Here is a 25,435-nt window from a genome sequence, read left to right as displayed (position 1 = left end):
AGCAATATCTGCTCATTAAAACCTTGGCCAAATTCAAGCAGAAGATCAAGATATCTAATCTGATAGAGCCAGTATCTATGAGAGCCGTTTCTAGCTCAGTTAAGGCAACAGGCTAGAAACCAGGAGATTGTGAATTCTAGTCCCACTTTAGGCATTTAAAGGTGGGATAAAAAAATAAATAATAAAATTTACCATCTGTGCTGTAGTGCAATTTTCCTTTCATCCTGGACTATCCCTAGATACTTTTAAACATTTTATAAGACCTATTGTCTTCCTGGCACAAATTGATGCTGTTCCCATTAAGGTGACAACTGGCAGATATACTGGCCTTCCTGTGCTTGCTTCCTAGAGCTTTTAGGTGCAGTTTAAGACTTCTTCATTTATTGTGTTTTTTTATAGCCAAAAAAGAAAAAAGTAGATTAAATTCACATCTGTTCAATCTTGCTCAGTATTAATGTGTGCAGAAACTGAGATTGCTATCCCTCCATCTTGGTCATTTCAACTTTATCCTTGCAGTGGTTAGATTATTGCCACATTTCTCACAGTTATGAAAGCTGATTCTTCTTCCTTGTAAAATGAGCTCCTGGATGTAGACAGTTTATAACCTCAGTTAAAATAACTTTACTAAAATAGAAAAGCAAGATGGCAGTTATTTTGAAGGATAACTATATTTTTTTGTTTTTAGATCTTGATAAATACTCTTAATTTTTTTTAACTTATCAGTGGATTAGTACCTCTACATAACGCTTGTTCATATGGACACTATGAAGTTGCAGAGTTATTAGTGCGACATGGGGCTTCTGTCAACGTTGCTGATTTATGGAAGTTTACACCGCTACATGAAGCAGCAGCAAAGGGAAAATATGAAATCTGCAAACTCCTCCTCAAAGTATGTACTTTAAATTGGGTTTTTTCCCCACAAAGAGTCTTTGTTTACTTCAGACTATGACACATAATAACACATGCAACAATTCTGTGTAATTTTCTTCAGAATAGAACTCTTCTTGGGATAATAATAAACAGTTCTATTGTTTTTTAAGGAAGGCATTGTACTCTAAATTTAGATTGCTGTATAGCTACAAATTGAAATATTTCTGCAAAGGAATTGTTTGCATGTATGCTGAACAGTATACTCAATCATCTGCATATCAGTGCTGGTTTGTAATCTGCTGCAAAACTATTAGTAACAATTAGGATACAATGCTGCCAGTAAATTTTTCAGAGTGGAGAGACAGGGAAGCAAAGCCAGCTTCAGTCTGCCATTGCTTCCCCAGAAATCCATAATATTGCTTTTTTCTAAATGCTTTGATTTCTCAGACTATCAACAGTACTGTTGTCATGAACACAACCAGATTTATTGTCAATTTCTCTGTCCCACTAACAATTTACTTTAGCATTTCATTTTCCCCAAAAAATGTTTCAAAAGGTGGTTTTATAAGAGATTTGGGGATGCTGTGATGGTCATAAGCATGAGGAATGGTTGTAAGTCACTTTTGTCAGTGTCATTGTAATTTTGAATGGTCACCAAATGGTTGTAAATTGAGGACCACCTGTAACTGCCTGCAGAGATAATGCATTGTGGGATACATTTTCAAATAAAGATACGATTCTCAGCATATTACTGCCCTTTGGAGAATGAATCAGAAGAGCGTGAAATGAAAACTGCTTAAAGTTAGATATTAGTTATAGCACGGTATCTGTTTATACCTTCTTTTAAATTTGGAAAACATGTTCTTAAAGCAAGTGTCTTGTTTGCTTATACTGTTTTTAAAGCACCTTGATAGCCCTATATAACACTAAAACATAAATGGCATGGGTACTATGTTTGGGGGCATGGAGGATAAAGTTTTCAGTTGTAAAACAGTAGAAATGTTGTTTGCAGCATGGAGCAGATCCAACCAAAAAGAACAGAGATGGCAACACCCCTCTGGACTTGGTGAAAGAGGGAGATACTGATATCCAGGACCTGCTGCGAGGTGATGCTGCCCTGCTGGATGCTGCTAAAAAGGGCTGCCTGGCACGAGTTCAGAAATTATGCTCTCCAGAAAACATCAATTGCCGGGATACCCAGGGCCGAAACTCCACCCCATTACATCTTGCAGGTAAGTGAGCAATTGGGTTAATTTATTCATAGGAAATCCTCCTTGGAACAGATTTAAGAAACTTTTAAAAGTACATGTCTTTTTAATAATTTCTTACGGTATTTGGTCTACGATTCCTTCATTGCTGAGTTTTCATTCATGCTGTGTTTCTTTTTACACATAGCTGGTTATAATAATTTGGAAGTTGCTGAGTATCTTCTAGAACACGGTGCTGATGTTAACGCTCAAGACAAGGGAGGATTAATTCCACTACATAATGCAGCATCCTATGGGGTAAGCATTAATTAATAATCTCAATGTAGTCAAGACGTCCAGCTTGCATTACACTAACAAGTATAAAACAAGTAGAAGAAACCAGAGCAACCAAAAGTGAATAACAGCATAAAATTGATTTTATTTCAGTCTTCTACAAAATGTTGCTATAATATCTCCAAAGGGAATTGTAAGATTTGTACCAATTGATGAGAATATTTGTAACTCGGTTGAATTGAAGTCTTTGGTGTTCTCTGAGCTTGGCTGTTTTCTTGCAGACATTTCATTACCCAACTAGGTTACAGGACAGACCAGTTGTGTATAAACAAAGGGCAAACTCCATTCCCTTCTAGCACTGATTTTACTTACCGTAATTGGATAATGAAACTTCTGCAAGAAAACAACCAAGTTCAGAGAGCACCAAGGACCCCACAGTATAAGATCTGTCTTGCTACTTGATTAAAACACACACACACACACACACACACATAATTGTTTTAAATAGTAATGTGAATATCATGTTATCTCTTGGTAAATATTTCTCTATTATGAAGGTGAAAACTAAGACTAGATTAAATGATGTACAGATCAAAAGTTCTGTCTTCTATTTTCTGTCTTAGTTGTAATTGGTGTTACCTTTTTTCATTTTTTGCGTAGAAAAATAAAAATGACAAAATGCATCTCCCATATTAAGGAAGTTTAGATCGTTGAAGAACTGAAAGTTGCATATTTTACATACTGGCTAACTAGTATGCTTGTTGCTCATAGATCTCTTTGTATAGAATTATCTAATTATATCAATTATTACGTTTACAGTGCTGCATACATCCAGCTCTGTCATAGCTTTGAATATGTAACAAATTGTTTAACAATGTTTGCTTTTCTCTTTTTAAATTGGGAATTCTTCCTATTTTTTTTTTCATTATTCCTCAGCATGTGGATATAGCAGCTCTATTAATTAAGTATAATACCTGTGTAAACGCTACAGATAAATGGGCATTTACGCCATTGCATGAAGCAGCACAAAAAGGAAGGACGCAACTCTGTGCTCTACTTCTAGCTCATGGAGCAGATCCAACAATGAAGAACCAAGAAGGCCAAACCCCTTTGGATCTTGCCACAGTAAGTTGGTTTTTTAAAAATAATGACTCTTATTTCAGTATTTAGATCACCTGATTACATTTATTTCCTTCATTGACTACATTTACCATATTTTTCGGAGTATAAGACTAACTGGAGTATAAGACGCACCTTAATTTTGGGGGAGGAAAATAAGAAAAAAAGAATTCTGCCTCTGCCTTCCAGCATCAGGATCACCGGCGTCCTCCCTTTCATTTGGATTTTGATAACAAATAGCAGAGATCTTTTTCTCAGTTTAAAACAAATCCTATCTATTTAACTGAAGTGAGTAGGGTGGGGTGGGGGATGATTTTCATGGGGGCAGAAATCTCAGGAGGTTAAGGAGAAGTCTGCTGCTGTAGGGAATGGGGATCTCCAGTCCTCGCACAAGTTGTGAAGGCAGCTGTCAGAACTGCTGGAGCTGCTTCCAGGCAGACCCTGAGAAAACTCAGAGCTCTCGGTGGCTAAAGAGGAAGAAGAAAACTCTGGGCATGTTGAGAACACACACACTTCTGTTGCTGGAAGAAGGGCTGCTTCTCCTGCCGTTTCCCCCACCCCCACCCCCCCGTTCTTGCGCCTACACTCCTCTCTCCTCAGCCACCTTCTCCTCCCAAACGGTCTTCGTGCCCAGAGGGGCTCCATCCACAGTCGAGGTTGGTTTCCTTCCCCCCCCTCGCTCTCTTAAACTGAACTGCACTGAGTAGCTTGGGGGGGGGGGGGGCGGTGTGAAGGAGAAATGTCTCAGCTCCCCACATTCACTTGGCATTTTGACCACCCAAAACGGATCAGTGCCACATCCGCAGTGGCCAGCTGCTACTTTCTCCCAGGATCATTTATCAATGAGTCAGAAAAGCAGTGCAGTTCATTTTAAGAGAGTTGGGGGGGGGAACCAACCTGGACCTTCTTCCAGCAACAGGAGAGTGTACTTTCTCAACATGCCCAGTTTTCCCCTTTAGCTACCAAGAAGGAGGAGGGTACACGGCTCTGCAAATTGCATTGGAGAATCAGGGAGGAAAACGCCAGGAAATGCGATGCATGGAAGCAATGCTCTTGCAAAGCGGGCGCTTCTGCGTGGAGTGAAATATAGTGAAATATCTCAGTAAAAGTACGGAAATGGATTTGACCTGAATCTGTTTCTTTAAACATTTTGAGGAGCTAAGGTTGTTTGTACAGTATGCTCTATTATCATCCAGTAAACAATACAGAATACCACACAATTTATTATACCACATTGGTTCAATATATATTGGATGTTTGGTAGGGCAGGATAAGAAAATATTTTTTGTTTGTGCAGATTGAATGCCTGATTTTTGAATCCATTGCTTCATTCAGACGACTTATAGTGTGTAATGTGGTTGCAATTACTATTTAACAAATTGCTTTATTCCTTTCATTTTTTATTGCTTGAACTTTATCTGTAATTTCCAAAACAAAGTGTTTTTTTTTAAATGCTTGGCATATGTGAACACCTAAAAATTTATGTACACATAAAAGAGAACTGTCTGAGGGTAAACTATTTTGTAATATTTCAAAGTGTTGTGGAAAGTAAATGTTCTTCAAACTCTATGTTACTACTTCCAAAAACAGGAATTGTTCCAAAGATTGATGACTTGAATATTTGCAAATATTCAAATATTCTTTGAATGTTTGCTTTTGAGTATAGAGATAGTTATCTTGTTTAAACTATTTCTTTAAAAATGATTGATTTTGGTTTTATTTTTTAACTCACCATTTTATTTCCAGGCTGATGATATCAGAGCCCTGCTTATTGATGCAATGCCTCCTGAAGCCTTGCCAACATGCTTTAAACCTCAGGCCACTGTTGTTAGTGCCTCTATCATTTCACCAGCATCCACTCCATCTTGTTTGTCTGCTGCCAGCAGTATAGATAACCTTGCAGGACCTCTGGCTGAAATTGCAGTGGCGGGCCCATCTAATGCTGGAGATGGAGCAACAGGAACAGAGAGGAAAGAAGGAGAAGGTACTCTTCCTGATTATAGGAAATTGCCAAAGTCACAGCCCTAACTGTGCATTACGAGAAATAATCTTTAATCCTATTTTTTGAGGAAATAAGTCTGTTTAGATCATGACTTTTAAGGCTCTGTAAAAAAAACCCTAACACTTGAATATGCATAATGGGAAATCATCTTTAATATTAATTTTTGAGGAAATAAGTCTAAGGTCCTTATTTTGATCATGATTTCTAAAGCTTTGTTGGGAAAAAAATCTTAACACTTGAAGACATAGATAAAACAGATTTTCCCTTTGGACTAATGATTTTTCTGGACTTTGTCTTTTTAAATTTGGGACTTTAAGTTAGTGAACATATAGAGAGATACTTCGTCTTTGTATAAATTTGATTGATATAAGGCATATATAAAACTATAGTCAAAATCATAAAAACTGTAGGATGATGGATGTTTGGAGAGAGAAATATCTTTTGGTGTTTGTTATGCTACCAACCAGCATGAGTAAGTTACTCATTAAGTTATATAACATTAAAGAAGGAGGAGGTGGATAGAGCAGAGAAAAACGGAATGTGCAGATGGTAGCTTTATCTGCCACATGTAACCCTTAATGCTCATTAGAAGAGACTTGATTAATAATGAGAATTCATACTATCACCCATAAAAAATCCCATACATGTCTCTTGTTTATTCTTTATAATTTTTTTTCTAGTAAAGATTTTCTTTCTTGTAGAAGATGCAATAAGAGGAAGTATTTCAGATTGAAAATATTACAGTTAAAGGACTAAGGATTTAAATGGTGGATAGTTTGTATTGATGACTTACATGAAGGTTATTTTTGTTGTAGTTGTTGGTCTTGACATGAATATCAGCCAGTTCTTGAAAAGCTTGGGTCTGGAACATCTCCGGGATATATTTGAAACGGAACAGGTAAAAATGGTCCTAAGCTAGTATTGCATTTATTCTTCTATTTCAGTTCAATAATGTGCATTAAATGGAAAGTTATGATGGCTAGCATCCAAAGAATCTCATAGCTAAGTTTTCTGTGAGAGAGATTTGATTTTTTTGTTTCTAAAGCAAACATACACCTGACATACTTTATGGTAAATTGACTTTCAAATAAAGCAGATATGGTATGAACCCTGTTTTTATAGAGACAAATTTAAAATGATCTACTGAGAAGTTATCTGGAATCAGCTATTTGATTACATTCAGTTTTACTTAAGCTGAGCAAAGCAGTTCAGTCGGTTTATTTCTTCTTCAGCCCTATTGCCCTCTTTTTAAAAATGCAGGTATCAACATCTTGTATTGTATAGCATTAGGTCCAGGGGTGGGTTCTACTTATCTTTACTACTGGTTTGTAGCGGGGCCGCGCACATGCTCCTCTGCACATGTGCAGAAGCGTTTTGGTGATGTCGGGGTTGGTGGGTGGAGCCTCCCGCCGGTTTTACTACCAGTTCTATAGAACCGGTGTGAACCGGGGGCAACCCACCACTGATTAGGTCTATTTTGTTTCTTCTCATTTCAATTAATGTGCAAATAATTTGCCTAAGTTCTATCTTAAAAACAAAAAAGGAATAAATCTTGGTGCTTTTGTTAATGACCTAGCATTTTTTCATCCATTGTTTCAGCAGGGGGAGTTAAAATTACATTTTTAAAAACCCAACACACACATGAATAATTATGTCCCCATTTCTGCTCTCTGTAATTATTCTCTATGTTGGGGACATGAAACCCAAATTGTGCTGAAAGTTGAAGAGAGAGAGAAATGCTTGGTGCTTGCTATACCAGTTATTCTTCTCCTGTCTTCAGCTGCTCCCAGTACAATTTATCTGACCAGCCAGCTGGGTCCTTAATCTTCCTAGATTGCATTCCCCATCTCTACTTAAAATATATTGATGCTGTCTTTCCTATGTTCAAGGGGACTAATGAAAAATGCTACTTTTTCCTTCTGTCTGTGCTGTTCAGATTACCTTGGATGTACTAGCAGACATGGGCCATGAGGAGCTGAAAGAAATTGGCATCAATGCCTATGGACATCGTCATAAGTTAATAAAAGGTGTAGAGAGGCTTCTAGGTGGGCAACAGGGTAAGTCTCTTAATCTATCAAAAATCAATTTGAGATTCAGCTAAGAAGTTAGTTCCACGTGTGATCAGCCTCTCCCATGTAATGTAGCTCTTGTCACTGTTCAGATTCAGGGACGTTGTTTTAATCTTCCAAGATTAAGGAATTGCCATCCTGTTTTTTTTTCTTTTTAAGACTTATAATCAATTATGAGAGAGTATATTTTCTGAGTACTCTAGAATCTTAGGTCTTGTTTAATCTCTACGGACAAAGAGATTGCAAACCTTAGAAAATAACTAATTTAACTTCCTTTTTAGAATCCAGCAATTTTTAAATGATGGCAGTGGACATTCGATCCTAGTTTTATAGTTGGTTCTTCTTGGTGAATTTATGTGAATAAGAGTTTAACATATTTTCCTTTTCAGGCACCAATCCTTATCTGACTTTTCACTGTGTCAGCCAAGGGACAATTCTTATAGACCTTGCTCCTGATGATAAAGAATACCAATCTGTAGAAGAGGAGGTAAAAAAAAATCAATTTTTAAAAAAACTTTAGATAGGTCTTTGAATATAATAGAATTGTTTCTTTTTTTACAAACATTTCTGTACTATGCAGCACCCAGGTAGTCAGGTAATTCTAGATAACATAGTGAAATTTTGTACATATGCAATCTACTTTGCAGGAGACATGAAATCTCCTTAATTTCACAAAACATGGAAAAGCTTAAGCTTGTTTCAGAGGTAGGAAACTGAGAGCATCCTTAAGCAAGCTAAATCCAAAAAATGCTAATGAATTCCTGGATGCTTGACAAATCAGCCATCAAAAGGCACATAGAAGTAAACCACATTTACATACCATTCAATAGAGACAAAAGGAAGCTAAAAGGGAAACAAAAGCAGAACATCTTACCAGCAATCAACACCCTGATAAGCAGGGATTAACATTAGACAAACAATCAAGCAGGAAACAGCAGCTTAACCAAGGAACTACCAAGGAGAAAGCAACACCTCACCAACATTGAGAGGGCAAGCTACAATATTTATTTATATGATACCCTTCTTGGTATTACAGCAACTCTGGGTGGCTTACAGGATAATAAAAAGTGAAAAAAGTAGTACAAAACACTTAAAATTAGAAAAATTAAATAAGAAACAAAAATCAAGAGGACAGATGACATGGGGATTGGGATCTTTTCTCTACCCCAGCAGCTACTGCCAGCCTAGAACACCCCTATAAAACGCCACTCCCTTCTAGCATTGGAGATCTAGTTGGGTAACTAAATATCTGCAAGCAAACAACCAAGGTCAACGAGCACCAAGGACTCCACAGTTGACTACTGAGCTTCAGGTATTCTCTCCTATCGGTAGCATAGTCCAAGATATACAAAGAATGGAAATCTAGGGTGGAAGTTTGTCACATCTTTGAGTCACTTTCATACTAGAACATTCTCTTTTCACATAGAAATATATTTTTTCTTACATGTATTCTTTGCATATTGCTAGAACGAATGTGTGGCTTATTTAAGTTCTTCTGCCTAAAAAGGCTTTGCCGCATGAAAAGTTTAGAATTTTATGGAAGCATTACTTTCCCTCAGTCTGAAGAGATCTTACATGCCTCTTTCTATTTCCTGTACTTAAAAAGAAATCCCTATTAAGGATAGTTTGCAATCAGGATTTAATGCAATAGATATAATTAAATATCTACTGAAAGCAGATGGGGAAACTAGAAATTTCAGAAGTAGCAGACAGGGAAAAATTTAAACATTTTTCCTTACATCTAGTCCCAAACCCACTGACCCAGTGATAATTCTGTTTAGAAGGACTTATCTTGTGTAATTTGCTTTTTTTCAAAATTTTTCTTTGCTTATAATACATTATGTGCAGATAGAGTCTTGTGAGTTGACCAGGTGTAGAAATAAGTCTGGAATGAAGTCTTGGTTTTTTTTTTTTTTATTTGATTTATATGCCGCCCTTCTCCGGAGACTCAGGGCGGCTTACAATGTGCTCAGCAATAGCCTTCATCCTTTTGTATATTTATACAAAGTCAGCTTATTGCCCCCACAACTGGGTCCTCATTTAAGCTACCTTAGAAAGGATGGAAGGCTGAGTCAACCTTGAGCCTGGTAAGAATCGAACCTGCAGAAATTGCAGGCAGCTGTGTTAATAACAGGGTGCATTAAACCTCTGTAGTACCAAGGCTCTTCTGGTACTGGTTATTGCTGAGAGAAGCCAAAATTGCACGGCTAGTCTCATACAACCCAAAGTTTGAAAGAGTTTCTTTCTTTATGAGTCAGAAGGTGGCAGCACCCAGCTGATGTCCTCTGCGCTTGTAAACTAAGCGAAATCAGTCCAGGCTGGCTGGTACTTGGGTGGGAGACTTTCAAGGAATACTAGGACATAAGCTAAATGTGGAGGTGAAAAAATGTAACAGAAACGGTAGCAAACCTCTTTTTTATTGTAATCAAGAAACATACATGGATTTATACAGAGGTGTGCTAAATTGGAGCTTGCTAAGCAGCCTCTTGCAAAATCAAAAAAGTAGTTTGATTTAAATTAACATTGCAACCATGAATGGTTGTGGCAAGGTGAAGTAGAAAGGAGCATATGGGAAGGATTTGCAGGGGTGAAAGCCTAAGGCAGTTCCCATAGCAGCCTGCTGTTAGGTCCCAAGGAGGTGTGAGCATTTGAGGTATACCCTAGAGAGGATGGGCTGATGCACTGTTGCCTAGCAGCATTAATCACTCTTATCTCTCTTGACTGACTTGGTTCCAGATAAACAGCAGGAAAGAGAAAGCGAGATAAACAGGATGTCTTTGTTTTTCCAGATCACCACCAAGTGAAGACTGTTCTCTCTACTCCTCCCCACCCCCCATTAATTTATTGGCAGCCCATCTATACTTGTCCATTACCTCAATAAACTGAATTGAAATAGAATATCGGAAGCATGCACCTAGGTTTATCCAAGAATTTTATCAACTAAAGATTTTACATTTACTTACTTTTCCGTTTGATTGTTTAACAGATGCAAAGCACCATCAGGGAACATAGAGATGGTGGTAATGCTGGGGGAATCTTCAATAGATATAATGTCATTAGGGTAAGTTTCAAAGGCTTTATATGCCTAGCTCAAAAATTATTGATGGAAACATCAAATCAGTTGATCCCAGCAGAAGGAAGTAGCAATGATACTGTGTTCAGTTTCTTGATTTTGAAGCTCTTTTGACTATCATCCAGGGTGGGCAAAGCATTTGAAAGAGATGCTTTACAAAGTACATTAGTAATGGCCTTTTTGCTGCAAATGAATAAAAATGAACTGGTGACTTCTGGATTTACCAATGTAAAAGGGCTGTATGGGGAGAAGGGAAGGTACATTATGTAATTTTGAAGAGGGAAAACTCTATTAAGTATATCTATAACTGCTGGAAATCACTTTAAGTGTTCTTTATTCTTTTTCTTTGCTCAGTTGTTTTCAATAGCAATAGCACTTAGACTTACTGTATATACCGCTTTACAGTGCTTTACAGCACTCTCTTAAGCAGTTTACAGAGTCAGCATATTGCCCCCAACAATTTGGGTCCTCATTTTACTAACCTCGGAAGGATGGATGGCTGAGTCAACCTTGAGCCTGGTGAGATTTGAACTGCCGAATTGTAGGCAGTCAGCAAAAGTAGCCTGCAATACTGCACTCTAAACACTGCGCCACTGAGGCTCAGTACTTTTTTCTTTTTCTTTCTTTTTTCTTACTTCTATATTTTTCGTGTTTATCTTTTAACTTTATAAAAAAATATTTAATAAAAATCATGTATATATAAAAATGCAAGCGTCTTAATGCAACCAAAGCAAGGCTCTTTGAAGCAACTTCACCCTTTGCATATTTGTGCAGCTGCCGCAAAGGCTGTTCTCACATGTCTGCATGTGCATGCACAGATCATACTTCTGTGGAGCCAGGCAGCCAAGCAAAGAGGCTGGAGGCAGCTTTTGAAACAACTGCACCAGCCCTTGCAAAGGACCAAGCTAAGTTCACTCTTGGATGACAGCTGCTTTGTTTATATGAACATTCACCTCTGCTTGGAAGACTGCACGTTTCAAGCACTTTTCATCTCCCTTGGTGGCTTTAGAAGATTAAGTCTTAAATTATTATTTTATATAGTATATATATAATATACATATGTACATTATGTACATATATAATATATAATTTTTATTATATTGTATATTGTCTTTAACTGATCAGAATTAAAAAAGGATATGTGTATGGGGATTTCTTTACTTATCTGCAAGGCTATCAAATTTCTAGTTCAGGTTCTCCCTTATTTTATTTATTTTATTTTATTTATTTCTTGTGGTTCCATAGAGATAGGATTGCTTTTTGCATTTGATTCTGTTGTCTTTCAAAGGGGCAACTACAGAAATGTTCCATTTTCCTACTTATGAAAAATTCTGCTTTGTTTATTTAAGATGGCAAAAATAGGTGCAGTTTTAGTCAAGAACAAATATATTTTACTCCAGTGAATAAGTGAGCAACTTAATTTTATCCAAATCGTGGAGTTCTGGGTGCTCTTGAGTTTGTTATTCGCTTGCAGGCATTTTGTTACCAGATTAGGTAACACCTTCAGTACTAGAAGGGAGTGGGGTTTGCTCTCTCTTCTAGCACTGAAGATGTTACAGTACCTAGTCTGGTAATGAAACATCTACAAGCAAACAATCAAGCTCAGAAAGCACCAAGGACTCCACCATTCAACCTGGAGCTACATACAGGTGAAACTCGAAAAATTAGAATATTGTGCAAAAGTTCATTTATTTCAGTAATGCAACTTAAAAGGTGAAACTAATATATGAGATAGACTCATTACATGCAAAGCGAGATAGTTCAAGCCTTGATTTGTCATAATTTTGATGATTATGGCTTACAGCTCATGAAAACCCCAAATTCACAATCTCAGAAAATTAGAATATTGTGAAAAGGTTCAATATTCTAGGCTCAAAGTGTCCCACTCTAATCAGCTAATTAAGCCATAACACCTGCAAAGGGTTCCTGAGCCTTTAAATGGTCTCTCAGTCTGGTTCAGTAGGAATCACAATCATGGGAAAGCCTGCTGACCTGACAGTTGTGCAGAAAACCATCACTGACACCCTCCATAAGGAGGGAAAGCCTCAAAAGGTAATTGCAAAAGAAGTTGTATGTTCCCAAAGTGCTGTATCAAAGCACATTAATAGAAAGTTATGTGGAAGGGTAAAGTGTGGAAGAAAAAGGTGCATAAGCAGCAGGGATGACCGCAGCCTGGAGAGGATTGTCAGGAAAAGGCCATTCAAAAGTGTTGGGGACTTGCACAAGGAGTGGACTGAGGCTGGTGTCAGTGCATCAAGAGCCACCACACAGAGACGGATCCGGGACATGGGCTTCAAATGTCGTATTCCTCTTGTCAAGCCGCTCCTGAACAACAAACCGCATCAGAAGCGTCTTACCTGGGCTAAAGACAAAAAGAACTGGTCTGTTGCTCAGTGGTCCAAAGTCCTCTTTTCTGATGAGAGCAACTTTTGCATCTCATTTGGAAACCAAGGACCCAGAGTCTGGAGGAAGAATGGAGAGGCACACACTGCAAGATGCTTGAAGTCCAGTGTGAAGTTTCCACAGTCTGTATTGATTTGGGGGAGCCGTGTCATCTGCTGGTGTTGGTCCACTGTGCTTCATTAAGTCCAAGGTCAACGCAGGAGATTTTGGAGCACCTCAGGCTTCCTTCCGCAGATGAGCTTTATGGGGATTTCATTTTCCAGCAGGACTTGGCACCTGCCCACACTGCCAAAAGTCCCAAAACCTGGTTCAATGACCATGGGATTACTGTGCTTGATTGGCCAGCAAACTCGCCTGACCTGAACCCCATAGAGAATCTATGGGGCATTGCCAAGAGAAAGATGAGAGACATGAGACCGAACAATGCAGAAGAGCTGAAGGCCGCTATTGAAGCATCCTGGTCTTCCATAACACCTCAGCAGTGCCACAGGCTAATAGCATCCATGCCATGCCGCATTGAGGCAGTAATTGATGCAAAAGGGGCCCAAACCAAGTACTGAGTACATATGCATACTTATACTTTTCAGAGGTCCGATATTGTTCTATGTACAATCCTTGTTTTATTGATTTCATGTAATATTCTAATTTTCTGAGATTGTGAATTTGGGGTTTTCATGAGCTGTAAGCCATAATCACCAAAGTTATGACAAATCAAGGCTTGAACTATCTCACTTTGCATGTAATGAGTCTATCTCATATATTAGTTTCATCTTTTAAGTTGCATTACTGAAATAAATGAACTTTTGCACGATATTCTAATTTTTCGAGTTTCACCTGTATATTAATTTCTGTTTGTTCTCTTGTTTATCCCAATTATATTCATGCAGTTAATAATCTGCTAATTTGAACTGTGTAGGGAAGGATAAGCATTATCTACTAGATTTTTAAGAATACAGTAAAGATACAGTGCATAAAATAACGGGGAAAAAAAACTAATTGGAGTGATATGATGTTTTGTGGTAAGTATGAATCTTAAGTAGTTAAATCGTATCCATTTCATAGTTCATCAAAAAATTGAGCTACTTGAGGTTGCCTGAGATGTATGAATTTACGTTCGTAAGGTATATTTGTGAGCCTTACTAGCAGGAGACAAAGCTGTCAAAAAAGAAGCAGCAAATTAAATTAGCCTTTAATTATTCTGGTTATCATTACTAAAACTAAGTTTTTTTTAAAACCACAGAAACCATTTTAAAAATGCAGCTTATAGAGTCATACTGACTCAGGCTTTTGTATTTTGGTCTCAATGTTGTTTTTTTCATTCTTCCATAGATTCAAAAGGTTGTGAATAAAAAGCTAAGAGAGAGATTTTGTCATCGTCAGAAAGAAGTCTCAGAAGAAAACCATAACCATCACAATGAACGCATGTTATTTCATGGTATGTAAGGCGGCCCTCTAAGAATGTGAGGTTGCAGTATAACAAAACTGGTTAAATGTACATAAATTGTACTTTGGTTTATTTACCATTCTACTGTTTGATTCTGGATTCTGGACTCAGCTCCAAGAAGCCAAAAATGGACCTCTGGCTGATTTTTCATCCCTTATCAGTACAGATGTTCTACTCCACCTCCTATAAGGCTCTAGAGTATTTTCCAGCTCCCCAAAGAAATGGGGAGGAGTCCATGAATGAAAAGGAAGGAGAAAAGTTCTGCTATGAAAGCAGTGTTCCATTGTGGAAGAAATTCTATCAGGAGCACTGTTTTGTCCAGGTTTTTTTAATCCAATCTCATGAAATGTGATAGAGATGCAGGTCAGGAAAAGAACAAGAGAGGCATGCCAGGCAATCCATCCTTCTCCACAGACAGAAAAAGGAATCTACCACTCAAGAGAATCTTTAAGTGCATGTTGCTTAGCAATAAAAAATGAATACGTTCATAAATGTTAACCAGTGCTGCAATTGCTTCCTATTAGAAAAAAAAAATTAGGCGTCACCGCTGCTGTCTTTAGTTTGTACAAGGAATTGAAGATTCTCTCTTTTCTGAGAAACCCAGCTTAACACCTGGGTTGAGATGTGTGGAAATGTCAACGGAAATGGCAGGAAAACATGCACACACGGGCATTCCCATTTGTGCGAGCAGTGGATCAATGCGTGCACCCTCCATTTGTGTGAGCGGCAAGCTTGTGTGCATGCTGTTTGTGCAAATGGAGCTGCGCACTTGCGCATGCTTGGCCACTCGCAAGGAACCATCCCCCCCCCCCGGTTGGGGAACTCTGGTTTATATGATTGAACATGGATAAATTATTTTGCTAATTTTATGTTAAGATGAAGTTACAATTCCTATAGTACATATATATATATATATATATTTACATGCTATATTTTTATTTTAGGATCTCCTTTTATTAATGCTATTATTCACAAAGGATTTGATGAAAGGCATGCATACATTGGAGGGATGTTTGGAGCTGGGATTTATTTTGCAGAAAATTCCTCTAAAAGTAACCAATACGTATATGGAATTGGAGGAGGCACAGGCTGTCCTACACACAAAGACAGGTCCTGCTATATCTGCCACAGGTGAATTCTTGATAAATTGGAGTATCTGGAAAAGCAGGTATAATGTTTCTTTAACTGAAAGAATGCCAAATTAGAGGAAAAATTGGAAAAAAGACAGGATACATTTCTTAGTTTTCTAGCTTGGAGGAATATGAATGCTGAAATATGAATACTCCAGAGATTCTAGGAAGCTTCTGCAAAGTCAAACATGATTCAGAGAACACAAGAATAAAACACCATTTTATTGCAAGGAATTATCATTGAACAGCTTCTGAGTTCATGCTTGCTGTTTCTAATGATCAAACAGAGAGTTGAAATGATAAAAATGATCTTAATAAGTCTGTTCTTTCAGTATGCAAACTGCAGTGGCTTGAGAACCAATTATTTGCAGACTGTATTGATATTCTGCTTAGCCATTCATGCATTTGTGGGAAAATCATTAGTTTTTCTGAACTAGCTCCTGAACTGTCATTAATCTAGTCACGAGAGAGAGAGAAGCCATTAGTTCCAAGTTGGACGGGGGGTGGGGGGAGAAGAACCATACTAACATGGTCCTAAGAGCTGATGATTAAGCAAAAATGAAAAATTCACCCTTTTTACTGATTTAAACAATGTTTAAGAAATGAAAATTGATCAGTTGTACAAACTTTAGGTCTCTGACATGATGCATATGAAATATTTTGCTGCAACTGAGTTCACTTTTTAAGTTATTTTCTTCCTATCTTCTTTTAGACAAATGCTTTTTTGCCGTGTGACATTGGGAAAGTCCTTCTTGCAGTTTAGTACCATGAAAATGGCCCACGCCCCTCCCGGACATCACTCTGTAATTGGCAGGCCAAGTGTCAATGGGCTCGCCTATGCTGAGTATGTCATCTATAGAGGGGAACAGGTAGGTGACATATGAAAATGGCATCTGTCTTCATTGGCTCACTGAAATCTTTGCCCTAGGTGTACATTGTTAAGCACCACCAAAAGGTGTCAGAGTTACTTCATATTTTTAACAATAAACTCTGGTTGGCTTGAGCATCACACCAAATTACTATGACAAACTACATGTTTTAAAAGGCTGCATGATTCTTTCATGCTTTACAGTGCAAACTGCCTTAAATAAGGAGCAAATGAAGACTTGCTTTGGTCTTCCTGCAGTCTGAAGACTCCCCCAAACCTGTTTTAAAATTTTGATTAAGCAAATACTACCTTCTGCCATCTGCAGAGGCACAATTCTCTAACACTAATAGATTTCACTATCCATAAAATAAAAATATTTTTGAAGACACATTCAGATATTTTGCATAAAATCAGCCATGCCTTCATGTTACTAAAAATACATCACTGTATTAAAAAAGCCAAGCAAGAAATAAACTGTATCAAAGGCCTATATGCAGCCACTGAATTTTTCTCCAGAACAGTATGCACCTATGGTTTGTGGTAGACTAGTTCAGCAATACTGTACTCTGTGAAAAATAGTGGCTCCTGCCTTCAGAAGGACATCCTTAACACTTTTTGAAAATTAGAAATTGGAGTAGTTGTACTCATTCAAATCTAGGAGGGTTCTTAATTGTTTATATTTTATACTATATCATACATATGTAATACTATGAAAGGATCTTATTTAAGCTCTTGTTTAAATGCTCTTCCCTTGATTTCATGAATAAGACTGTGACTGATGCTTCCAAAATTTTCATCACTTTCCATGCCATCTGCTTTCTGCAAAAGAGGAAAGGAACAAGCATGGCAGAGAAGAGTGTAGTAACACTTTGAAGATGGATATATGTCCACATCAGATACACAGATTTTGAGGACAGTCTGGCGTAATTCCCACAATAGACTTAAGAACAACAATACTTCTTCCCAAAAATCAGACAAAAAAATTGCTTCCATCAATTACACATCATTGTCTCACCTACTGTGGCCTTTGCACTCCCTAGAAGAGTTCAGTGCAGTTCCTGGTGATCAGTTTCTCTTCAAACAATATTTAGGAAGATATTAGATGCTGACCTTGGCTTTTATACATCTCTTTTGCCCCATTAGAGTATGCTATTTGCCCCCAAATAAACAAAGAAAGATGTTATATTTGAAGTCATGGAAAAGTATCTGTTCTACATAACATGATAGATATTAAATGGATTGTGTTAGAAGCAAAAATATCAGAGAATCGTGGCTCCTAAGACGGAAGTAAAAATTAAGTAAAATGAACTTTTTCTGTGTTTTTAATTATTTTTGTATAATGTGGAGTAATTTAAGTGTATCTGCTTATTTGTAGGCTTACCCTGAGTATCTCATTACATACCAAATTGTAAAGCCAGATACTCCCTCACAGACAGCAGTGGCTGCGGAACAGAAGACCTAGTAGATGCTGGTTCATTGAAGTAGATTACGTGATTTACGGACTGGATGGTTGAGATTAGTTTCAGAACATCAAAAATATATGGAATTCTCATCATTCTGGAACTGCTTTATGTGTTTTATAAAGCATTGTTCTGTAAATGAATCTGAGTAACTGATACGTACTCAACTGCTACTATTCCTTTTGAGGAAATGTTTACAAAGATTTGCCTTTTAACATCCTATCTCAGGCTCACTTTCCCTGCAGTTGCCATGTGTGTAATGAGAGCATCACTGCTTCAATCTGGATATATGGAAATGTAATTTGTAGTGCTGTGCTACAACCTTTTTGAAAGAACAGCAGCAACAGCTGTAGTGAAGTGCAGAGCCTCTATTGAACCATACCATCCTCTCAACATTCTTTTTTTTTTCTTTTTAGAAGTCTTTAGTCAGTTATTTATTTGCATTTTATTCTTCTGTTACAAAAATGAGCCAGACCCTCCTCAAGGATATTTTTGCACAAAGTCAAGTTGACTAAAATCACTTCACAATGCAGTAGGAATTTCTTATCCAAGAAGGTTTTCGAGATACAGTTCTTTGGTCTGGGATTCTTTTTGCACTTTTTAATGAATTCTTTTATGTTGCAAGGAACATAACTTTAAGGTAGAAGTCCTGCTTTTTCCCTATCAAGTTTCTCTTTCTTTATAAGATGTTCATACTAGCATCCATGTAGCAGCTTCTTTGGAAAATGGTCTCTGTTCCTCTGTTTTGTTTTCTTGTTGCTTTCGTGTGCCTAATATTCCAGTAGCAGAGTTTGGATGTGTCTGATAAAAGGCATAGGAAACATTTGTTGGATGAAACTGAATAGACACAGGATCCTGTTTTCTCTCTGCCCTTCCTAAGTGAAGTTGTAAGCAAGTTAGTGAAATTCCTCAAGGAATTGGATGTCTTCTGTGGGTATTTGTTCTGGGTTTTTAAAATATTTTCATCAGATAATGAACAGCAAGGGAGCAGAGGTATGAGCCAGAAACCTAGTCCAGTTCTCAATGTGTGTGTAAACTCCAAAAGGACCATTTTTACACAAAGGGCCTATTAGAGTATAAAAGTTAACTGTAAAGCTTGCTTGAGGTCCTTTTTCCTTCCATAGGAATATTATGTTATTCCTTATATTATGTCTGGATTCATTCATAGGTTGAATTCCATGCAAATATCTTCCAACACCTTATCCCCAGTAGACTAATTAGACCAGTTAGGCTGGTTATATCAAGGAATATATATGTTTTATTGCAGAAGACTGCTACTTAGTTTCTAATTGATGTCTATCCATTAAATTCATCCCCCCCAGATTTTCTTTGTGGCGAGTCCACTTACATATCATCATTGTCATCATCATTAATATAATAATATCAAAAATCTACCAATGAAAACAATCTCCCTGCCCTCCCCCAAACATCATTTTTAAACAGTTCAATGACTTTCAGGGAAAAACACGTAGTAGTAGAGATCTATAAGTAGAATATATAACGGAGAGAGACTGCAATATTGCTTTGCAAAATCTTTGGTAATTAAAACAGCCAAAGAAAGTTTGCTTATAATATAATTCTTCCATGGAAGTTTTTTATTCCTTGAAAGTAAAGGTATTATATTATGAAATCTACTGGCATCTGCTTGGAAATGGGCAACAGTCTTACCTGATGAACAAAGCCACTACCAAAAATCTTCCTCCAAAGAAATTTCTAATATATATTAGAAAAATATATCTAATGCATATTAGAATAATGTACAGTTTACAAGAAAAATCATGTAAACATTTGTCAGATTCAGCACTTGATCCAGGAGACGAAACAAGGTAACTTGCTGTGAATCTTTCAGTTTTGCTTCTGTTGTTTGAGGTCACTCAGTCTTCCTGGATTTCTCGGCACATGATGTCATAAGGCCCAAGCTCACCAAGATCATTTACCTGTAAAATAAATATCTTAAGTTTGGAAAGGATCCAGATGATGAACATTCACTTAGAAATGTTTTTAAGCACAGCTCTGGGCAAAGTGCTAACTACAGTTGAATTGCAAATAGATGTGAAAATCTACATTTTGACAACTTCACGTGGATATGAACTGGGACTCTGCTGTTTTTCACATTTAATCCAAATGGTTAACATGGATGTGGAAGCCTAATGTTCTTTTTCTCCAGTAAGAGAGAATATTGATTCTGTGGTTGTCTTTTTCCTCCAGTGTGATGGTTAACCTGATGGGTAATTTAAATCCTAAATTCTGAGAATCTCACATTGCTCCTGTTTTGTAACATGTTTCGTGTAGACTAAAAGGTGCTGTCCAAGGAATTCCATTTTCAGTTACTTGTGTCTTGTAGTAATGTGATTTTTGTTACTTCTTTCTGGTCAGACTTTGAAAAATATACATGCACTCAAGTCTTCAGAGATCTAAAAGCCTAATAAGGGGCATCCTAAAAAAAACCTGCAAACATAGCATTTAATGTCATTCAATGTAACACAACAGTTAATGTTCCCACATACAGGAGTTGAGAATTGCTGCAAAGGACTTGTACACTTGATTCTGAAATATATTTCTTTGAGATAAGACTTAAACTAATATATGCAGTAGATTATCTTTCAATATGTTCTGAATAGAAAACCTGATAAGTGCTTTGGTCATATGTGCGCACAGTCTTCAAAATAACAAAAGTGGTGTTAGCCTTAAATAAATTATATTTGGGGCTTCCTTCAACCCACTGGGATGAAAAATCCCAGCCGCATCAAGAGATATTAAGATGCCATAAATATAGTGCCATTCATTGGTTTTGTCCCACTCCAAGTTATATGTATAGGTTGAGACTTTTTCAGAAATTAAAGTTGATGGGCTTAATGTCACAGTACAATGTTGGATATAACCTTAGAGCATTATCTACAGTATGTGGGTTTGATTCTAGCATTTGTAACCATAATTAGGAATTTTAAGTACCCCAATCATTTGTGACGGTTACACCTAGTACAAATAGCAGTAAATCTGCTTGCAGCAACATATAGTTTTGAAAGGGACCCTACAACCAATTCATTGATGAATATGTTTATATGATGTATGTATTTGCAGCAACACATTTGTTGTATTACATGTTTAGGTACATATCTATAAATATAAATTCGTGAATCTGTTGAGCATATTTTTTTTAAATTACAGACCTGGGAATTGGGAAATGGGGGTTGCAGCTACAATAATGTCTTTGGCTATTTTTGGTTGCCCTAATGTCATTGTGAAGAAAGGAGGAGAGATTGGCTAAGCCTTGTTTGTTGCTGGGATTTACAAAAACAAATAGATGTAGAATTTGGCTTTTTCTCCAAGTTAATCATTTCATACAAGAAACAAAGGATGGGGTGGTCTCATAGTTGCTCTCTCACCAGACTATCATATAAACTGGAGGACAGAAGTGGAATAAAAAGATTTTTTAAAATAGCCATCAATTGAAAAATACAGAATATTTTAAAGTTTCCATCCATTGAAGCCTCTGAATTTTCTGAATATATTATTCATAACTCTGAAGTGCAAAATATATTACAGCTTTCTTTAGAAATCCCAACCCATTCAGAAATGGTACCTTATGAATAAAATATCTTAAGACTATTTTTATGTAATTTCCAAACCATGGGATATTTGGTTTCAAATGTTTTGCATACCTTTGATTTAAATAAGGTTAAATCTTTCTCCACAAACCTTGAAAATTTGATGCAGAGGCTAGGAAGTGCTAGGAATCTTGGGAATGGTCATCATTTTTATTGTCGTATAATCCTCAGCATTCTTGAATGCCTGAGATTGCATTACGAATTGCTTTCTGTCATGGTGATATTCCAGTAGTAATGTTTTTTTTTTCTTTTCTGACAATTATCTGTCAAATGTCAGAAATAACAAGTGACAATATTAAACAGATACAAAAGAACATTTTATTGACCAGAGGCAAAAATTTCCAGGTTGGAATCTCCAAGTAAAGCAGCAGTTTCATACGAGATCTTTGCGCCGATACCGGTATATTGAGCTATTGTAATGTGCATACTTGAATTGGGGAGGATGTTCAGGCCAATCACTGCAGCTGCCTATTTCACACTTTCTTTTGTCCGTTGTAGGCCAAGCAGCAGTTCCAAGAAGGCAATTTTCAGTTGGGAAATGTCATAAAGAGAACAATTTGAAGGATTTCCCCTACTTGGAAAATGAAAAACTGGAATGTTAGTTAGTTCATAGATCTTCCATGATATATGTTTCAGACCTTAAGGAATCAATTGAATAAATGCAGGGATGACTCAGCCGGTAGGTAGAAGATTGAGATTTAAAGGACAACAAATAACCAGCTATTTATTTTCTCTCAGTATGGTGGGAGAATTTTCTCCCTAGGCAGCAAAACATTTTCAATTCTATCTGCCTACTAAAATACTAAAATTTTTACATATGCCTTCAACTTGATATACATGCACAACATTCTGATCTCTCTTATTTTAATACTATTTTCTTAGCTCCTTCCCCCAAGCCACAACTGCATATTATCATATCCTGGTGTGACTAAGACACAGCTACATAAATAATGAACCAAATGCAGTCTGTTGAAGCATATTCTCATGGCAGCATAAAACATAAACAAATATACCATTTGAACTCTAGTTCCCGTTTACAAGAATGAAGCCAACGTGCAAAGTCCACTACTGGATTGTCCCATCACCTTGAAGGCCTGACTACATAACTTCAATGATTTTTGTGATCCAAATTTCTTGCTTTGTGGGTAGTGTCTGTGTATGGGCTATTGTAAATGTGGACAAAGCCAATGAAATTGCCATCTGCGACCACATTTTATGCTGATTTAGCTTGCAATTACTGTATCTAGTTCAGTGGGTTGCTATCTAATATAGAAGAGTTAACATTTCTAGTATTTCCTTGCACTACATGATTGCAGCAGCTTATGGAAAAGTATAACAAGGCATTCTACCACCAACCCTGCAGCTGATTTTTTTAAAACAAGGATATAAACTATGTATGCAAAAGAAGCTATATTTTTGCTGGAAACCTTATTTCCAGAATTCAAATACAACTGTAAGCCATAATGGGGTTGGTTTGTTTTTAAATTACTGTAGCACAATACACAAACTCATCCACCATGATTCATTTCTTGGATAGGTTCATATATTGTTCTAAAATAATGTGTGTGTGTGTGTGTATGTGGGTGTGTATATATATATATCGGTATATATGTATGCATACATACTAGTATGCATGCATGCATACATACACACACACCTTTTTCTAATAACAGCTTCTCAGTATTTTGCAGCCAAGAGAAACAAGATTTACATATGCTGTACTTTTTTCAGAACCCTGGAAAAATATAGAACGGAATGGGAACTGCCTGGCTTCCTAATCGTTGCATCTCCATAAATTGTGTAGCTACTCAGATTACAAATATTTTATGTGAGAGAACAGCACACATAGCTAAAATTCTAGAATCAAAATTTCTAGGGCTTGAAAGCAGGGCTCTGGTGTTATTCATTTCTTGGGTACCTCCTCCTATAATGCCAAAATTATACAAATTATTCAAAAAAATAGAATTTGATAAAACAGTAACAATTGGTTATGTTTTATTTATAGAATTTATACTTGGTGCCAGATGTTATTTAGAGTAAGGTGTCAAACTGGTAGCCCCTGGGCCAGATGTGTCATACACAGGCCACAGCCACCCCAGCTCTGCAAATGGGAAAAACGTCACAAAATGTCACGTGACGGCAATGCGACGCCGCGAGTTTGATATCTGTGACATAATTGTGTTTTGCACAAGAGTTATGTGATGTAGTTTCCTTCATGCTTTATTAGATGGGGAAAACATGAGGCAAATCAAATAACAGAGCAGTTTTCAAAGAAGTGGCTGTACAACATCTATTGTATCAAAGTCTTGTACCAGCTTAAAGGCTGACAAATACATTATACCATTTGCTTGTTTGTGGAGCAGAAATGTTCCATAAGAGTTTGTGCCATAATGTAAGGCACAATTTTTCTCTTCCTGTCTTCCATTCATGTTCCTTTTAGTCTGTAGGTTTGAAGAAAAAAAGACTAAATGTGCATCTAAATATCTGTATGCCACTGACCACCATTTTTGTAATTTATTGATCATAAAATAGATGTTTTTGTGTACTGGTTCTGCAGAAAATGGTTACTGGTAAAAGGTTTTAAAGACTCTGTTTATAGTGCAATTTCAACAATATTTTTTAATTTATTTGTAATGCCTTCAAGACTTCCAGCAAGTTTTCAGAATTGGTGACTTTGTTTATATAGGTTGATGGCCTCTGCCAAAATATATATATCTTTAGATCATCTTGGCATCTGTTATGTTCATAGGCATTAAAGTACTAGCTTTGCATTTTAAAAATAATCTTGTGTAACTTGCTTGCATAGCTAGCCTGGTATTTTTTATTTCTTTTGGCAATAGAAGAACACACAAAGTCTCAGTATGTTTTCTTCATTGTCTGTGAGTTGGAGTTGGTTATTTCCTTTTTTTCTTTAAGAGTTGGATTCTCTTAATTTAACATTGTGATGGAATTTTGCATAAAGCCAATGTAACAACTAAGTTAGCTCTTACTGTGCTTTCATTTAATGTCAGACATATAGTACCTTGTGACAGAATCAATAAACTCTTTTTTAATACTTGAACATTTGTACTTTTATTATGACATATTAACCATAAAACTATTCTCCTATAATAGTAGTATAGTGTTGGTCATAATAGCAATTTCCTTCCTAGCTTACTATTTCATCTTCTCTTCAAAATGCCTTTTGTTCACCGTATTCCCCTCTTCACTGATAGTGTATTTTAGTGCATTATGTATTTGGCCAGACATATTCCTGGTTTACTCATATAAACCACAGGTCCCCAACCCCCGGACTGTGGCCTGGTACCAGGCCACTGGGCTGCACAAGTGGTGGATGAGTGCACGTTCCACTTGTATGAACGGCGCACACATGCACACATCTGACGCTCTCACCGAACCATCCCCTCTCCCGCACCACCAGTCTGTCAAGCCAGAAAGGTTGGGGACTACTGATGTAAACCACCTTTTTATCATTGTTCCCTTATAAACAGGTTTCCCAAATGAAAGTGAAATTATATCTTTCAACTCAAGTTTGCTTGGAATAAAGCAAAACAACCTTGAGTACTTGAGAAAGGTGGGAAATAAAATTTAAAAATGCCTAAAATCAACCTTCAGTGGGCCTGCAGGCTACAAAAATAGTTAGAACCTACTTAAATTCTCTGCAAGGTATCATTCAAAAGCATGTGTTTTGATATCCCATTTTAAATAAGGAAAAAAATATCTCCCGATACTAGGAAGTCCGCTTTGAATGCAAAAGTAATGCATGAAGTCCCCGATTTACGAGCACAATGGAGCGCAAAATTTCTGTTGCTAGAGCAAGACAGTTAAGTGAGTTTTGCCCCATTTTAAGACCTTTCTTGCCACTATTGTTAAGTCAGTCACTCCAATTAAGTTAGTAACAGTTAAAT

General features: G+C 37.0%; 1 protein-coding gene across 1 annotated transcript in view; it reads left to right on the top strand.

Annotated features, from left to right (window-relative positions):
- The window catches only part of TNKS (tankyrase), a 107,146-nt gene extending 86,163 nt beyond the window's left edge, over positions 1 to 20,983 (top strand). The window contains exons 15-27 of the mRNA XM_070938478.1: positions 724 to 889; positions 1,883 to 2,102; positions 2,266 to 2,375; positions 3,288 to 3,476; positions 5,217 to 5,454; positions 6,288 to 6,370; positions 7,409 to 7,529; positions 7,931 to 8,028; positions 10,528 to 10,602; positions 14,347 to 14,452; positions 15,406 to 15,592; positions 16,304 to 16,460; positions 17,835 to 20,983. Coding sequence (XP_070794579.1) covers positions 724 to 889; positions 1,883 to 2,102; positions 2,266 to 2,375; positions 3,288 to 3,476; positions 5,217 to 5,454; positions 6,288 to 6,370; positions 7,409 to 7,529; positions 7,931 to 8,028; positions 10,528 to 10,602; positions 14,347 to 14,452; positions 15,406 to 15,592; positions 16,304 to 16,460; positions 17,835 to 17,921 — 1,837 coding nt within the window. The 3' untranslated portion in view covers positions 17,922 to 20,983. The remainder of the gene's footprint in view (positions 1 to 723; positions 890 to 1,882; positions 2,103 to 2,265; positions 2,376 to 3,287; positions 3,477 to 5,216; positions 5,455 to 6,287; positions 6,371 to 7,408; positions 7,530 to 7,930; positions 8,029 to 10,527; positions 10,603 to 14,346; positions 14,453 to 15,405; positions 15,593 to 16,303; positions 16,461 to 17,834) is intronic.
- Positions 20,984 to 25,435: the final 4,452 nt, after the last annotated feature.

This window comes from Pituophis catenifer, unplaced genomic scaffold, assembly GCF_029215685.1.
Source record: "Pituophis catenifer annectens isolate HBS135680 unplaced genomic scaffold, rPitCat1.0.hap2 SCAF_2, whole genome shotgun sequence".
Taxonomy (NCBI): domain Eukaryota; kingdom Metazoa; phylum Chordata; class Lepidosauria; order Squamata; family Colubridae; genus Pituophis; species Pituophis catenifer.
This window is presented reverse-complemented; position numbering and strand designations above follow the sequence as displayed.